The 18,956-nt window shown below is 38.3% G+C and overlaps 1 protein-coding gene across 1 annotated transcript in view; it reads left to right on the forward strand.

The window, feature by feature from the left end:
• Window positions 1-18,558, forward strand: part of Adgrb3 (adhesion G protein-coupled receptor B3) — a 697,729-nt gene extending 679,171 nt beyond the window's left edge. The window contains exons 28-30 of the mRNA XM_027392824.2: window positions 631-666; window positions 13,191-13,295; window positions 18,370-18,558. Of these exons, the coding sequence (XP_027248625.2) occupies window positions 631-666; window positions 13,191-13,295; window positions 18,370-18,558 (330 nt within the window). The remainder of the gene's footprint in view (window positions 1-630; window positions 667-13,190; window positions 13,296-18,369) is intronic.
• The last annotated feature ends 398 nt before the right edge of the window (window positions 18,559-18,956 follow it).

Consider the following 18,956-nt stretch of genomic DNA (forward strand, 5'->3'; position numbering starts at 1 on the left):
TTTTTTTAAAAAACACGCAGCTCCTAAGAACTAGTAGCAAGAAGGACTTGGACAGAGATGGTCTAATTCTGAGAAATTTGGACAAGACTAATATAAAAACTTCAGGACTTAAACAGACAGACAGTGTTTGCTTGACATGAAGTATGCTCTAAGCAATCTGGAAGCTGAGGCATCAAAATCCTAAGTTCTGAGAACAGCCTGAGCTACTTAGCAAAAGACTATTTTAAAAATAATCTGGATATCTGCTGGTGGGAGGTCTCAAAGTACCTAGATTATTTTTCTGATACAACTTTTAATCCTCCATGCGTGAAAAGTGGTTTTTGCTAAAATAAAATCTCTTTCAAGACTGAATGCAGATGGCTTTTTCTTAAGAAGCAGCCTTCCTGACTGACAAGTGATGTTAGAACCCAAGATGAAAAATGTCTGTGTTTTGCTAGCCTTCAACTTTAAAGGAAATCTGGGGTGAAAATTAAAACATGTCAATGGAAAACTTTGAAATCAGAAAAATAATCTTAATGAAATGGTAAAACACAAACAGCAAGCAGGATTATTTTCATAGAATGTAATGACTTCTATTGGTTTATCTGACTAAACATAACTTTGTTGCTTTTCTCCTTCTAAAACTGACAGAGAAGAAAATCGAGGTATTCCGACCTTGACTTCGAGGTAAGTCCCTATGAATTACTTTATAATTTTAATTACTTAACTCAAGACTGACTTATAACTGCTCAAATGCAATGCTGTATGTAGCTTTGTGGATGTAGCATTGCCATTGTGTAATCATTATTTAAGTAAGCCAAGGTTCTAAAATTAGGATCCTTTCTCATACATGGCTGGAAGTCAATGGTTTAGAGTTCTAATTACTCCTCTAAGAATATGCTCCACTGACATTTTCTAGACAAGTAAAGATCTATTTTACAATAGTTAGAAGTAGATAACTTAATGGGAAATAAGCCTGTCAATCCAGTCTATGGGGAGGTAGGAATGCCAATTTCCTGATTTTTGTTTTCTTTTTTTAACCTAAGCCATTTTGGTCCGGTTTCACTTCAATGACCACCGTTAGAAATCCCAAGGGCATGCTTTGGCTAGTTAGCAAGGCTTGGTCTGGGACTGGCCTATATTGTGCTGTGATTTCTGTCCTAAGGTTCTCTGTGGTATGTTCAGACTCAGTTTTTCCAATAGCTAGTGTTGATTCCATGTATGTCTCTGTTTAGTAGATGTCTTTTTCACAGATATAAACAAGATGAAGATTTTCATTTTTCAGTTTTCATTGAGTTTATATTGATGCTATGATATTTGGTGCTGGAAGTCACTAAAATGATACTGTCTAAGCAGCTTATGCTCAGCACAAAATTAATGATGTTTAAGTATCACATAAATGCACTTATGCATCTTGATAATTGGATGTGATTCATAGCCTGCTGACATAATTGGGTATAATATATGATGAATTTCTCCAACGTATTTGTACCCTTGTGATGCATACATAGAACTCAATATTCTTCACTGATAAGGCCTCCTGGAATATGGAAACTGCTGATTCAATCTTTTCATTTGTGTAAGTGAATGTTGTGGTTCTACACTGTACAACGCCATCTCAGTGTGCGACTTGGTGATTTTATCTGTCACAATGGTGAAGGATAGTTTCACGCTGAAAAACTGTCCAAGGAAAATGATTTTATTTAGTAGTAACTCGGCATGTATACCACAAAAATAATGAAAATAATCAAGATTCAGTGCTTAAATCACAAATATCTAGGCAGCTCCATTGTGGTCACCTAGCATGAAATCTGTATTTTACTGAAATCAAAAGAATATCAAAAGAATAAAGAATCGAACTGTATCTGTTTGTATGTGTTACATACAGCATTACCTTTCTTGTGATTTCATAGAGCAGGTGTGTGTGTGTATGTGTGTGTAGTCTTAAAGGCAATAATCTGTTAAGTTACCAACAAAGAACAAACACACTAGACCTCACTGACAAAACATAGTAAAAATCTAGAACTAAAATTAAGCATCACTACAACCAACAAGTAATGTAATAGCAAAACCAAACATTGAGAAGAAATCCTAACACCCAAGAGGCAGATCTTTGTGAGTTCAAGGCCAGCCTGAACCACATAGCAATTTCCAGGCCAGCCAGAGTTATATGGTAAGAACAAAACTGGAAACAAAATAAATCACACTGTGTCAGTGAGAACCTTAAAAGTAAATTGTTCTTTTTTCCCATCTATTCTCTATGGCAACCAATAGCAGCTTCCCTAAGCAGATGCTATGCCTTGTATTCCACACAGAAAACCATAGTGTTAACAAAGATATAGTGGAGGAAAGTTGCAACATAGAACTGTGTAATTTCCTTACCTCTTTAGTTACTATAGTCATTGAATGATTACTGTAGGAGCTGAAGCTTGGGGGGAGGGCACAATCAAATATTAATTTTCTCTTATTGGCTATTCAGTGTTACTCCCTATTCAGCACATGTACAATTACAGGGATAAGACAGAGTCTGTATCCAAAAAAAAAAATTGTTTTAAAAATCTTCAGGATGCTAACACATATATGTGTAATTTTGAGTTGTGGATGAGGAGTAGGCTACCTCCCTGTCCCCTCTTTTAAATTCAGACTGGACTAATTGACCTTATGTCGAGGTCCCTGCTAGCCCTCTCCCTGAGTGGGCTTTACCATACAATGATTACCTTAGCTATTTTACCCTTGCCAGGCTGCCTTGTGGACTCCAGAAAGCATTGTCCTGACAAACTTTCGCCTTTGCACACTACCCAAGGCTCATATACAATTTTAATATTTTGTTAAATAATTTTCCTTAAAACATGAGGATTTCTGAAAAAAATTAAAACAGAACTACAGCATGACCCAGCTATACCACTCCTAGGCATACATCCAAAGCCCTCCATGTTCTGTGTTTACTGTCACACTGTTCCTATTAGCAAGGAAACGGAACCAGCCTCCATATCCATCAACACAAGAACAGATAATGGAAATGTGGTACATAGACACAAAAGAATTTTGTTAAGCCATAAGGAAAAATGAAATTTGGAATAAAATGGATGGATCTGGAAAACATTATGACTCAGGCTCAGAAAGTTTTTTTTTTTTTAATCATATGTTGTCTTCTACAAGTCCATTGTAACTTTCAGTGTTTTTATGCATATAAATAAGTGGGTGTGAGGGTATAAACTATGAAACTAAATAGAGGACCATGACAGGAGAAGCAGAGGTGTTACAGGGAGACACATGGTACAGGAAGGCAGGGAGTACAAAGGGGGAAGGAGAATCAGAGTAAAATGAGGAAGGAAAGAAATGGCAAACACAAATTTTGATTGAAAACTGTCATACTGAGATCTAATTATTGTATGAAGACAAAAATTAATAACTTATAAAAATTGTTAGATACTATAGGTGGAGAAAAGTCCTTTCAAGTTGACACTGCATTCATGAACAAATAGCCCAAGAAGTAGACTAACTCTACTATAAAGTATAGAAAGACTAATTCTTACATGGTCCCCTGGAGAAGGGGAAAGGGTCAAGATATCCTGAGAAAATTGGGAGCATGGGGGGAGGGAAGAGAGAACTATGAGAATGAGAAGGGGAGAAGAGGAGGAGTGAGGAAGACATGATGGGACAGGGAGGTTGGCTTGGGGGAAGAACAGAAGAGAGCAAGATAACAGATAATATAATAGAGAGAGACATTATAACTTCAAAGAGAAATCAGGCACTAGGGAAATGTCTGGAGAGCTACAAAGATGACACCAACTAACAATCTAAGCAACAGAGGAGAGACTACCTTAAATGCCCTCTCCTAATAATGAGATTGATGACTAACTTGTATGCCATCATATAGCCTTCATCCAGCAGCTGTTGTAAGTAGAAGCAGACACCCACAGCTAAACCTTGAACTGAACTGAAATCCAGATGCAGAGAAGGAGGACTGATGAGCAAAGGGGTCCATACCAGGCTAGTGAAACCCACAGAAACAGCTGAACTGAACAAGGGAAAACTCTTGGTCCCTCGACTGATAAGCTGAGAAACCAGCATGGGACTGATCCAGACCCCCTGAATGTGGATGTCAGTGAGGAGACCCTGGAAACTGTGGGGCCTCTTGTAGTGGATCAGTACTTATCACTACCATAGGAATGGACTTTAGGAGCCCGTCCCCCAGAAGGGATACTCCCTGAGCCTAGACACAAGGGGGTTGGCCTAGGCCCTATCCCAACGAATATGACAGACTTTGAAGACCCCCTATGGATGGCCTCACCCTCCCTGGGGCTCAGAAAGGGTATGGGATGGTTAAGGCATTGGTGGGGGGGGGCAGGGGGAAGGGGAGGAAGAGGGACCTGGGATTGACATGTAAAATAATTTTCTTTCTAATAAAAAAAGGGAAAGGAAAAACAAAAACAAAAAAAAAGAAAGACTAATTCTTGCTCTCTGGAAAATATACAGAAAATAAGATAATGCTATTTCTATGTTGTGTGACAAAATGTCTTCCTTAGTCTGTATTCCAGCTTCTAGCAGAGATCCTGATATACACTGAACAATCATTACATTTCTTTGTGGAATGAATGAATGATTAAAAATTGAACGACTTATTTTCAATGGTGTTTGCTTTAACAAAAAGCCTTTGAACCATACTTGAGCTAAGGCAAAGACTAGTATAGAAAGCAAGCAAGTATGAAGGTAGCGCCTCAACAGTTTCCACTCTGCATTGCGCAGACGGGTTCATCAAACGTAACCCGAGGATGGAAAGGGCAGGTTGAAATTCCAGGGGGAGGAAAGGCACGTAGGTTCGGGTTTGCTAGAGCATGACATGTTCACAAAACAAGAGTCAGCATTCACATAAACATGGGTCAATGGAAAAGAAATAGACAGAATAACTTAAAATCCGCAGAAGTGTTTACCTAACGTGCTGCTAAAAACCCCTAAGCCTGTTTGACTGAGCTTCACTTTCTATTTGTTTACTAGTGAGGAGTGATTTGTTACCATCTGACCAATTAATTCAAAGGTGACTATGTTAGTACTATTCAGGACAGATTGATAGGTAAAACAAGAAGTTGGAATATCAGTTGAAGTGGCTAACCTGGGAAGGACCATGAGAGGTGAATCTGTGAAGTCTGGTCTGTACTTGAATGTGGGCTAGAAAGGCTAGAAGACTCTGTTATGGGCTTGCATTTTTCTATGTATGGGGAACAGAACCAAGGAAGAGAATGGATATCTAGTTAGGATGAGTTCCAGTGTAATGTTGGCATGAAGGTGCCTAATGCCATTCTAAGAATCAAGCAGCTAAAATTGTTTATATTGCTGGAGACAAAGCACTAGGAATTCCTGGAAACACAATTACAAATAACTACTATGAAACCATAACTCATAATAGTATCTGTCCCATGTTAATATATATATATATATATGTACATATATATATACATATATATTATATATATATTTTTATATATATTTTTATATTTATATATATTATATATATATATATATATATTCACAGATAGACAGACAGACAGAGATTTTGTTTAATTGTCTCTTCGAAAAGCACAGACATACACTTTGTACCATTCTTCCATTGGAATCATGTATCCTTTAAAATAGCTCAGGATGTTTCTCTGAAGGTTCAGAGAAACCCCACATAGCCATCAATTCCTTGCTTCTCACTGAATTTCATCAATGGTCATGAGTCATGAGTGAGGGCAGACACAGATGTTGGATAATAGAGCCATTCTTCACAGGTCTTAACCTTTTTTGGAAGAATTAGGGGCACATGGTTAAGAGAAAGACATTTAGAATAATTTGATATCACTAGAAAGCAAGGCAAAGCTATAACATGTGGTTTATGTTAATTTCTAAATATAAGGTATATTATTTCAAAGAAATTTCTTGTTCAAAACAGGTTCCTTCCTGCTTCGTCCCCGACCCCCTACAGTAGGTACAATCCATTAAGCGATTAGGGCTTATTTATAGGACACATTTGGATGGCAAACAATTTGAGCAATTTGATCCTATACTGTATCAATCTCTTCTATACCATTAAATTTAAAGTGTTTCAAAATCATGCATTTATAACCAAGCATACTCTTGACTGCCACTGACAAAAATGTATAACTTGTTTGGTTTTCTTACACCCTTTGTACAGTTTATTTGAAAACCAAAGTACATGTTTATTCAAATCATAACATATTTGAACCCAGATATGGACATAATCCCTGGGGATGCAGGCTCCATCTTATGGATGTATTGACACTCTGACCTTGTACTGGCCCATAAATCATCACCCCCTCGAAATATGGCTTTGTGAATTAGTTCAATTCCTTCAACACACATCTTTTTTCCAAATCAATATGAGTCTTGGTATTCTCTAAAGATCATTTTCAAAAAGCCACTCTAGAAAGAAAATGAATGTATGCAGCACTAATGGACAAAAATATCAATAGGTTTGTCCAAGTGGATATGGACAATGGCAGTCTAGGTACATAAAACTCTAAGGCTGGGAAACGGCGGTTCACCAAACCTGTGTCTAATTTGTGTGAGTGAAGGTTCTCTAGGCCCTGTGCTCTGATGTGCATGAAGAGTTTCTGACATCCCCCCAACAATGCTCGTCAGTTTAAATAATCCATACACACAAGTACATCTTCTCTTTATAATTCAGACTTTTTCTCTATAGTTCAAACACAACTCTGTGATTCACACTTCTAAACTTGAAAGTGAAGATCACCAGTTTATTGCAGATCTACTGTGAGTTCCTCAAAACCTCGTATGGAAGCGTTGGGAATGCATAGCAGGATGAGAATGAGAGACTAGGCTCCTGCCTAGAGCCAATAGCACAAATGCTCCTTGGGGCTGAAGGCTCAGCACCCATGGCTCCCAGCCACCTGTAGCTCCAGTTCCAGGGGGCACTCAAAGCTGCTGGCCTCAGCAGGCACCTGTACTCATATGCACATACCCTCACGCAGACACGAATGTGCACACAATATTAAAATAATATAAAAAATTAAAAGTAAATATCCCTTCCAATTGAGAAATGTTTTTAGTGGGAGAAGTAGATTCAGGCACCCACCTTGCTTATATGCCTATGCCATCCTATTTGTTTTCATTTATTCCATTAACGTTTGCTAAGAAGCTACTACCTACCAGTTAGTGTGTGAGGTGTCAAGGATGCACTAGAGAAAGAGATCACTGCCTATGAGGTGTCCTGCTGCAGGTGGGGGGTAGGGGTGGGGGATTGGGAGGCAGGTGAGTGCATTATAAATATCATAGCATTATAAATATCATAGCAGTTTCAGGTTCTCAATATCTAGAGAGTTAGGGGCCTGCTACAAAGGATGCATAACCCCTCCCAGTTATCTTGTCTGCCATCTGAACACAGCATAATTTAAAACCCCGAGCAGTCTCTTTTGAAATGGTTTCTGGAGCTCTGAGATACATCTAAGATAGCAACCTGCTGAGCTGGCCTAGGGACTCAGCTCACTTACCCTTACAAGAGCAAACTGGTTCCTGGAGCTTCAGCCTCCTAGTCAATGAGGCTGCTACCTCCCAGAGTTACTGTGAGGCATTAGGAAAACAATACTGGCTGCCTCCTCTTTTATTTAAAAAAAATATTTTTCATTCTACATACCAACCCCAGTTCCCCCTCTTCTCCTTCTCCTGCCCCCCCCCACACCTATCCCCTTCCCATCCCCACCTACTCCTCAGAGGGAGTAAGGACTTCCTTGGGGAATCCACAAAGTCTGGCATACCACATTCAGGCAGGACCAAGACACCCCCCCCCCCCCCCGTATCAAGGCTGAGCAAGGTATCCCACTTTGGGGAATGGGTTCCTAAAAGCCAGTTCACACACCTGGGATAGGTCCTAGTGCCACTGCCAACCCTTCCCCCAACACATCAAGCCACATAACTGTCATCCACATTCAGAGGGTCTAGTTCAGTACAACGCAGGTTCCCCAGCTGTCAGTCCCTAGTCCATGAGCTGCCACTAGCCCAGGTCAGCTGTCTCTGTGGTTTTCCCCAGCATGCTCTTGACACCCTTGTACCTATTATTCCTCCTCCCTCTCTTCAGCTGAACTCCAGGAGCTCAGCCCAGTGCTTGGCTGTGGGTCACTGCATCTGCTTCCATCAGTTACTGGATGTCGATTCTTATGAGGACAATTAAGGTAGTCACCAATCTGATTAAAGAGAAAGGCCTGTTCAGACACCCTCTCCACTGTTGCTAGGAGTCTTAGCTGTGGCCATCCTTGTGGATTTCTGAGAATTTCTCTAGCACCAGGTTTCTCCCTAACCTCATAATGGCTCCCTCCATCAAGATTTCTCTTTCATTGCTCTCCTGATTCTTTCTGCAGCTAGGTCTTGTTGATCCCTCATGTTTCCATCCCCCATCCCCTCCCTTCTAACCCCCTCCCAGTTTACCCAGGAGATTGTAACTGTTTTCCCTTCCTGGAGCCCTCCATGTGTTTCCATTTTAGGGTCCCCATTTATACCTACGAGTGACTACATACCATGTTTGTCTTTCTGGGTATGCGTTACCTCAATCAGGATGGTTTTTTCTAAGTTCCATCCATTTGCCTGCAAATTTCAAGATGTCATTGTTTTTTACCACTGAGTAGTACCCCATTGTGTAAATGTACCACATTTTCTTTAGCCATTCTTCAGTTGAGGGGCATCTATGTTGTTTCCAGGTTCTGGCTGTTACGGATAATGCTGGTATGAACATAGTGCAACAAATGTCCTTGTGGTATGATTGTGCATCTTTTGGGTATATGCTCAAGAGTGGTATTGCTGTGTCTTGAGGTTGATTGATTCCCAAATTTTTGAGAAACCACCATACTTATTTCCAAAGTGACTGTACAAGTTTTACTCCTACCAGAGATGGAGGAGTGTCCCCTTTCTCCCTGTCCTCTCCAGCATAAGCTGTCCTCAGTATTTTTTGATCTTAGCCATTCTGATAGATGTTTTTAAAATGGTACGTTAGAATTGTTTTGATTTGCATTTCCCTGATGTGCTGTCTCCTCTTTAAGTGGCTCTTGTTTGTGTGGTTCAGTGTTAAGTGTTCTGCATCCTTTGTAAAATCTTCATATTATGAAGATTTTATGAGGCCCTACAAGATAGGCCTCATTGCTGAAACTGTCAACAGGGAGACTGCAGTTCCTGCTTCAGGCCATGAAACTTGAAATTGATGGTATTTCCACAGGTCCAGAGCTATCAGACTTGGCATACTCCAAGAATTTAAAGGGTCTTCAAGAGCTCTTAGGATTATAGTATGTGCTTAAGACTTTATAATCTCAATTTTTTTAAAAAAATTCCAAATTACAATGGATGTGCTTTATAACATATCACTATTTCTGTAATATCAATGACTGATGGGGTCCAACAGTTGAATTTTGCAATTATAAAGGTATAAATTGAAAGAGTTTCTTACACTAAAAGAGGTCTTGTTGTTGTTCTTTGTTGTTGCTGCTGTTACTAAATGTTTAAATGAAAAATGAAGAGGAACAAAGAACTAAGCTGCTTAGGAAAGCATATACATGTGAGCAGTCTAACCATCATCTTGAGACAGAGGTTCATCAATCTTTCAAAACAGTGTTAAATGCTATTAATCTGAGTGGAAAGGAATATTACTATGCACTGATTTTTAGTGCAAAATACTCCTGCAGTATTTGCAGTGAAATGTGATGAAAGTAACACAATTCTGGTTATTGCTAGACTATATCTTTGTGTTTCTACATAGAAAATGCATGTTAGACTTTTATCATCACTCTAAGATTTTAGAAAACTGAGGTGTAATTTTTTTCATAGAAGTTGATTTCTTTGGAAAACAGGGTATTTAAGTCACAAAAGAAAGAAAGAAGTGAGAAAATCTTAGGTTAGCCCAAGATCTGAGAAGAGTCATCAAAATGGACCAATAAAATTTAGAAGCATGAAAAAGTCTACCCAGGTATCTAAGATCACCAAAAGTATAAATGCCATAAATGGAAAGTTTTGGAAGCAGGTAAGGAAAACAAACCTTTAATATTGTGTAAAAACAGAAAATATAGCTAAGTTTCCAACATTCACCTGTAAAGCTAGCATTCTTAGTGAGGAAAACTCTCATTCTCAATGAAGGTAGGAAGATGAACTTCAGACTATGAATAAAAAGGAGTCATGTAGGGAAAGCCAAACTGAGCCTGTGTCAGCGATGGGAGCTGTTTCCTGCAGATATAATTGATACTGCTTCCAGAATGCAGGCTATTATTGCTATGGTGGTTTCTGGCAGTGTCACAGTGGCCATTTCAATTCAAAATGATTATCTGGCAAAAGAATATATTTGCAACTAATGTTTGCAAGTAGGAAGGGAAGGGCTCTATATTTCAACATCCAAATTATCATTTGCCTCCATATTTATTGCAAGGTATTTTAGCTTTATTATTAGAATACCTTTCATGGAGCTATGTGAAATATTTCAAAATAATCTCTGTTTATATAACATTGGCAGTCACCTTAACTTTATATTTTCCATTGTATATTTTTAGTATGTCCAACCCATCTAATTTTTTTAAATAAAATCCATCAAATTCAGAATCTAGTACTGCTCATTCAAACAGACTATCCATAAAACCTCCAGTCTGTTAAGGTATCAAGTTTCCCAATGAGATGTTTGACATGGACTTTGCTTTTTAAACATTCTTTATATAACAAAGGAATTAGGTTGCAAGAATCATGACAAGACTTTGAATAAGACACAGAGACAAACAAAAAGATTTCTGTTGGAAAGACATGGACTAATTTAGCTCTTGGCCAGGGAAGAGTAGCAAATTTGATTGGCATTCCTAGCAACATGGGACTAGAGAGCTCACTCTAAACACAGGCAAAATCAGCTCACAAGGTAAAGGATAAATGAAGCTGCCTGCAAAACAATTGTTGAATGCCTGTAGCAAAAGTGTTGTGCCTTTGGTATTGGGCAGCTTCAGGAAAATGAATTGCTTGTCTTTGAACAGGGATGGTCTCACTGAGAAAAAGATATTCAAGAGCTAGAAATCAGAGTTGAGAGAGAGGAGAGAGAGAGAGAGAGAGAGAGAGAGAGAGAGAGAGAGAGAGAGAGAATACAGATAATCAGAACCATAATTAATCATTTTTAACTTGAATATGAACTTGTAAATATTTGGAGATTGTCTTATTTGTAAGTCTCATAGTTTTTACCTAACTTGCTTAGCATCACAACTATAAATTCCCACTTATTTGAATTACAGTGCAACTGAACTAACAGGAGGCAGTAATTCAGCCTTATTTTTTTTTCACCATTGTTACTCTAGCATTTAACACAATGTGAGGTGTTCCCAAGAAGGCATTAAATCATTCAATGAAATGTGCCTAGTGAAATGACGGTGGTGTGACATCACTCCTCCACAAAAGGAAATGACTGGGTAGCAATGTTCATTACTATGAAAAAGTGTTTTGTTTTGATTTTTAAGTGTTCTGTGTGTCACAGGGCTGTAATTAAATGAGTGTCTTAGGACCTGGTACGTCATAGAAATATTTGTCTCCCAAGCACAAGATGTACTGAATTACTTAGCCAGATACATAGCCTTCAAAAATCCCTCCACTGAGTTGCTTATGCAAATCCTCACTCTCATAAATCTCCATCAGCCATCACTAGTCAAATTATGTTTGCCTGGTGTTTCTCTCTAAATCCTGCAAACCTGTTTCATGTACTCTCTTTGAGACTGATGGGAAGCTAATGGCGCTGTGATTGCTTGCTGTTTCATGTGCCATCATGAGTCATGCCAGCGTGTTCTCATCCTCAACCACCTGATTCTTCAACAGCCAAGTCCTAGAGCTCCATCTGAAAGATGTAAATTGGTTACTGCATGACTTAAAATGGCAGGATTCTCTCACAGGAATATAGGGCTGTGAAAACAATAAAGCCATTAGCATAACAGTGAATTACCTAGATGGTACCCATGAGGTTAGGAAACTAAAGTCTACAGAGGAGAGGATGGGCTTTTGTAATACGTTAAAAGATTCAGTTTAACTTGATTTGTCCCTCTCCCTGTTTGTCCTCTCCGTAAGCATTTTTTTTAGAAGAAAACTAAGTGCTGCCAGTCTTTCCCAGAAAGATATATTTATTTTTCTCAACAAATCTTTACATCTGAAAATGTTTGCTAACTAAGGCAGTGGGACAGAAGTTAAAGTCAGAGCTCAGACATAGATCTAATAACCACATTCCAACCACAGAAGCAAATGGTGTTCGGATGTGTAGGTTTGAAAATACTGTGAACTCTTAAACACGATGGCAGAGTTCTGGAGAATGACCAAAACTTTTGAAAATCAACATCACCACAGAATAGCACTTGTAAATACAGAGAATTTATCCTCTGACTTTTCTACTAGTGCCCTTTAAAATGCTTTCTAATAGGAAAATATTCAAATGCCCCAAGATCATTTTTTTTACTTACAAGCCCATTGTTGGCTTACAATGGAGTTTAGAGAAAAAAAATACATGTAACTAGGGAAGAAAGGATTTAGTATACTTGTACCTGTGCTTTTAATAGCTCATCAGCCACACAATGTGTGCTCCAAACCATGACTGCTAAGATTCTACACCGTCTGGTAAAAAAGTGTATGAAACCTATGGGCCAGATTTCCCTTCTGCAAAGCTCAGTCGATATTCACATGGAAGAGTTCAAGGTCTTAGATCCCAAACATCTTTCAGGCACTTGGGAGCTGTGAGTCAGCATTAATGGCAGAGCCTGGGATCGTGCTCCCGCTTTAGTGCAGCCAGCTACATTTGTGCTGTTTATAGAAGTAAGACATAAAGAACCGATATTTCCCATGACAAACATCAAGGAGTAGCGTGCTTTACGAAGTCCACATTTTTTTTTTAACATTTTTAAATTGCTGCAACAATTTTTGCCGAACAGACTTAACTTTTAAGGGCTGAAAATCTTACAAAAGAATAATGGCTGTGTTTTAATGCACCCATGAGAAAAAGAAGATACTTTTTTTGTAATTTTGTGAGAGGAAGATTCTTCTTTTTCAGAAAGAATAGGGACAGGAAAAGTGATTTGGGACATGTCATTTGCATATGTGGTGTCTTTGGCGACTACTGGCTCCTGCCTGGCTTAGCTTCCCTTAGTATTAACCAGCTTCTAAGAGCATGTGAGTCCAATTAGGAATGAGAGCCACCCTGTTCTCTCTTGCAGAAGGTCATGCACACAAGGAAGAGGCACATGGAATTGTTTCAGGAACTAAATCAGAAGTTTCAAACTTTGGACAGATTTCGGGACATACCAAATACAAGCAGTATGGTGAGTATATTCGGCATCCACAGTGCCCCATGCCAAGCTGGGCTATATGTGAGGCCAACTGTGCCCCTTATCCTTCAGGACAACTATAGAACAAACAAACAAAACAAAACAAAACCCCAAAACTATTGCACACAAGAAAATTAACAGGCCTGAAATGTAGTTAGGATAGGTGACCAGAAGACTTACTAGGAATGACAAGAATCCTCAAGTGTTTCATTCTAATTTCAAATATCCTCCCTGATAAGCTTTAATTAGATTAGTTATATGTCAAAAACAGCTTGATTTCATATGGCCTTTTTTTTTCCCACCAGTTAAAATTCAGAGAATTCAAATCTCCAAATAGTTTGCTAAATTTTCCCATTGTTATTCTAATGCCTGCCATTTTAAGGCCACAAAATATAATACTGGTATAAATAAGAAACTTAAACCAGAATAATAAAATTTTTATCTCCAGAAGATTCATTTGTTTAGGAATGAGAGTTTTGGATATCCGCCAATATCAGGAACTTGGGTTGTTGGTTGTAACCATTTCCTTCTCATTCATTCATACCACTACCATCTTAGTATAGGACCCCATGAAATTAACTCTATGCAGTTACTCAGTGCATGGCACAATCATCACTTCAGAGAAAGCCTCATCATCACTGGTAAGTGCACTGTGCCAGGATTCTAGGAATTTGAACTACTTGAAAACACAGCCGTGAACTACCTGAGCTTGAGCAAGTCTTGCAGATCTTTGCTCCTAAAGCTCAACTTCCTCTTCTTACATGGGCAGAGAAAGTGGCGATGGATGGTATGTACTCCCTTGAGTCCTTGCAACATTCCAAAAGCAAAGGTGGCGACGCAGAGGTAGATAGGTCTGCTGCCTCCTACCTCTCTTCAGCTTACATGTTGTTCCTTGACCATGCTTTGTAGTGCATGGGTAGTTCTTTGCCAAACAGTAATAGATAAATGATCAATGTATAGATGGATGTAGGTAGATGGTAGATAGATGATGGATGATAGATAGATAGATAGATAGATGATAGATAATAGACATAGATAAAAATAATAAAGGTGTATAAATAAAAATATAATGTATGTAACTTATACCTATATTATTTCTAATCTCTCTATATATGAATAACATGGTATTAGGTCATCTTCTAGCAATTCTCCCACATGTATTTTATGAGTCTTAGTCCTAGCTAACTGATTAATGAAATTAGTATATGAAAAGCTGAAGGATGAAACATACATATATCCTCATATTTTTCCTTCATTCTTCCCAGTACTTATATATTCCTGGTTATGGTAAGTTACTGGTAAGTGGCAAGTATGAATTTATTTCACAGCAATAATAGCTTGGTCAACTTGTTAACATCTCTAACACAATGCTAGACATATAGAAGACATGTATACTTCATGTATTGTGAGTGATTCTTTCTCATCTATTCCTCCAAATATTAAATCATCAATTTTTAGCTAGCAGAAAATGAAAATGACACCACAGAGATTGGACCGAAATGCATTAGCTACTCATTTTGGAATATTGAAAGCTAACATGAAAATGAAATGAAGAAACATTGAAACATCATTTTTTAAGTAGAGGTTGTGTTTACAAGTCTGAAAGGTTTATGCAACAGCTACAGCTGACTGACTGCTATAATATGATTGTAATTTCCCCTTGTTGTGTAAATTATGACAACAACTGGTCTGGGTATTAAATCATTAATGGCACAAATGTCTGTGTCTCAGTTTCCTAACAACCACAATAGTCTACTAATTACACCACATCTCTGCAGTAGTGCACCTTTTCCAGAAGAGATTTATAAATATTTACCATCTGGGAGTGGAGAAAGATATGGTCATTATTGCTGCTTGACTATTGTTCCAAATATCCAAGAATAGAAAAAAAAGGATCCTTTATTCAGCCCTGATTAATAACAAACACGCAAATGAGTTCATTATCCTTCATTCAGACACATAATTTGTAGGGATACTTTGCTAATGAAAAACTGCATAATTGAGAAGAAAACGACTGTTCTCAGGAAATCTCAGGTTTTGTGTCTTGAGGGGAGGCCTGCTTCTTGACAACAGCTGCTCACCACTGCTAATGATGGCCATTGTACAGAACAATAGCAGGTGGAGTCAAATGGACACCAAAATATAATCCAGTCCATTGTTTTACATCTTGGCAGGAAGATACATACAACACCAGATAAAGCCATGAGTGTTTCTAGATGACCCCAAGATGAAACTATTTTGCCCTGAGTGGTTTCACAATTTAGTCAAGATCTCTTTCCTCCAAGCAACTTCTAGGGATTCATGATCTTTTAGAATAGTCACATTGCTTTGTCTACAAATGAAATTAAGTTGGTGAAAAAAGGAAACAAAGAAAGGATGATGGTAATGAAGAAGGAACAGAATAGAAAGATGGAGGGATTAATCATACTGGACATTTAGGCCATTCCCAGCTCCATCAGTTACTGGGAATCGTTCAAGCAGCCTGCCATGCTTGGGATGGTTGTGAATTCTCGTATTCACCTAACACTGCTATTACTGATGTGTCTCGAAAACCAAATTAGCATGTTCAGAGGCTCTATGTATATTGGCTTACAGTGGTTCTGTAATTATTAGGCTTTTCATACTTCACTTAACTGTCTGCTCCTCCTGTACTTGAACTCAGAAGACTAACAATAGCAGTGTAAAATCAGGAGCTCACACAGGTCGCGCCATTTCATATTACATTCAGGCATCCGTTGAGACCTTTCACAGCCTATGTAGCTCTCTCTGTAGAATTCAATGATCCCTTTCAGCTGTTCATGCCAAGTGGAATGAGTAAAAATGACTATTGCTATAGTTTGCTATCTCAGCACTCTGATTTTGATATTCTGTACAACCACCCAGCCTCAACCACACGGGTGTTCATGGCTAACCCTTCCTTTCTGTGCCATCTCAAATGCTACTGTTCTAAGAAAACATGTGCTTCACACAAACAGAAGACATCCTTGTTCCTTCCTTTGATCTCCCATATTGCTTTTCCCGGATGTGAAATAGACAAGAGGGGGGGGGGTAAAACAAGAAGATTAGAGAAGGCGTAATTATGAGCAACATACATTATCTGCTTAACAGAACCATTCGCTGTGTGAAATTAGTGTACATGAACTCAATGTATGTAACTTTCATTTGATTATAATCACCTTCCATAATAAATACACTTATTCAATAATAAGCATGGATTTAATTCCTCATTGACACTTAAAAACTGCATTCAAACACACAAAGAAGGTACTGAATCACACATGGCATTAACATCTTTGTCTCACAATACAAATCCTATCTCTGTTATGCAGAGGATTTAGGCTGAATGAATACATTGCTCAAGGTCACATTCATATTGCAGAGGGAACCAGTCTGTGGACCTGTGTGTATCAGACTTTTAATCTTGGGTTCTCTAGTGGACCGTTCTGCATTTCCAGATGGTATTTATTATATCCTCCTTTGTACCTAATATAATAGCCAGGCAAAAGCAGCCAGTTAAGAGTATTGGTTGAAGGAAACAGAACAAGTAGGAGGGCTGAGGCATGACATTTTTAGCATGTAAAGCTAAGTGAGATCCTTCACCTATCCTAAAAAGTTCACCCTTCAATAGGTCTTTATTCTTTGATTTCCTCATAATAAGACTAGTTCCCAAAACCTGTAATGTACTCAGAATTTTAGGGTTTAATTTGTAGATGTAAGTATTTCTATAGACTATTTCTCTTTTACATAACTTGATGTGAGTGGAACCAATATAAAAACCAAGTAACAATTTTGTGTTCCACTTAGTAATCGCTTATAACAAATTGAAGACCAGATTTGGGGTGGAGAATAAGACATTTATGACAACTAGAGGATTTTTATTAATCAGAGTCTCCTATAAACAAGGAGTAAGAACACAATTTCAAGCAATATTAATAATCTTGGAAAATGAATTCCACTAAAAAGAGCTGGGGAAAGGAACTCCAAGTATCGAAATTATTTAGTGAGGCCAAGTTCAATTGTCTCTCATGAATAATGATAAATTTAAATGAAGTTCTGATTCTGATTAAAACCTGAAATAGTGTAAAAATGACAACCCTCACTTAACATTTCCTCTTGCAACAATAAATAAATTCAGCATTAATCAATACTCTACTTTGGCTTCCTTCAGATTAACTGCTGGTTGTTTCAGTGTTTGGGTTGCATTTTCTTCTAAGGAGTTTTCAGTCCTGATTTCCATCTTGTTCTTCAGTGATAGCCTGCTTCTTCTGTGTCATTCAAATTCCCCCACTTACAGAAATATTTAAATGACATCGATTTAAAAATCAATCAAATTCACTAGTAAATCTTAGGCTATCAGACAAAAGCATTACTGTGGGAGTTAGTTGATGTCCTTACTGAGTGCGGCAAGATGGCAGCTGTGAAGGCATGCGCACTAAAGCATGCTAAGGATCAGTGGCTAGACATAGGGTGAAATGTTCCCCTCTATTGCTGGATACAACTGTGATCTTTAAAAGAAAGGATGATGGATATGTCACCCAACCACAGAGAGTACCATGGAGAGTAAGCATCCAAAACCATAAAGCAAAAAAAAATGAATGTTCAAATATGCAAATTTCTTGAAAAATACATTACTTCGTTTTTTTCAGTGAACTACTACTAGGTTGAGTGACTATTTAGCATTAAATAGGATATCCTGAGAACTATATTGAAATTTGTTTACTTCTCTAAAATTTCTGCCACAATCTTTAGATTTTCTACATTTAATCTTATCAGTAGCTTCACTCTCCATCTTTCTTTGAGCAAACGGTCATAATGACATTCGGATATATCATCTGCTTTGTCTTCCACGGTACTGTTCATACCTTTAAATGCCTGAAATGTATATATCTTAGAGAGCATATTCTTTACTTTGTCACACGAAAGAAAATTGAAATTGAACTATCCTTTGCTGGTGCCCTCAGTTTTCCATCATCTCTGAGCCCTGTAACCTGCATACGGTGTTCCTGGGAGTGTCAGCAAACAGTAATACTAATCATGAAATAAACAGCTTTGTTCTTCTCCTCAACAGGAGAACCCAGCAGCAAACAAGAACCCCTGGGACACTTTCAAGGCCCCCAGCGAATACCCACATTACACCACAATCAATGTCTTAGACTCAGAGGCAAAGGATGCTCTGGAGCTGAGGCCTGCCGAGTGGGAGAAGTGTCTGAATTTGCCTCTGGACGTGCAAGAGGGTGACTTTCAAACAGAAGTGTAACACAATCCAAGCAAACTGAGGTGGAGACCCAATCCAACACACTGACACTGAGACTTGGGAAGCCTGGTGTTTCCACCTGAACAGTGTGACTTCTCTCTGTCAGGGCCTTCCTGTGCCAACATCAGTGTTTTCATATGGTAATTTCTCATTGGTCAGGCTAGTGGAGAGACGGCCAAGTGTACAGTTCTCACCACCCCGTGTTGTAAGTACCCGTGGAATGGATTTGTAAGGTAATCTTTATAGAGAAACCTCAAGCAACGATTCATGTTGTAACAGCTTCATGTGGGTTAGTTTTCAGAAAACTTCACCATGAAGCACAATGTATATATTTATGCAGTTTTTAAAGTTTATAACAGTCTGTTTGGCCATTACTACACTTTTTACTTTATAATATAAAA

Source organism: Cricetulus griseus (assembly GCF_003668045.3).
Source record: "Cricetulus griseus strain 17A/GY chromosome 1 unlocalized genomic scaffold, alternate assembly CriGri-PICRH-1.0 chr1_1, whole genome shotgun sequence".
In the NCBI taxonomy this organism is placed as follows: Eukaryota; Metazoa; Chordata; class Mammalia; order Rodentia; family Cricetidae; genus Cricetulus; species Cricetulus griseus.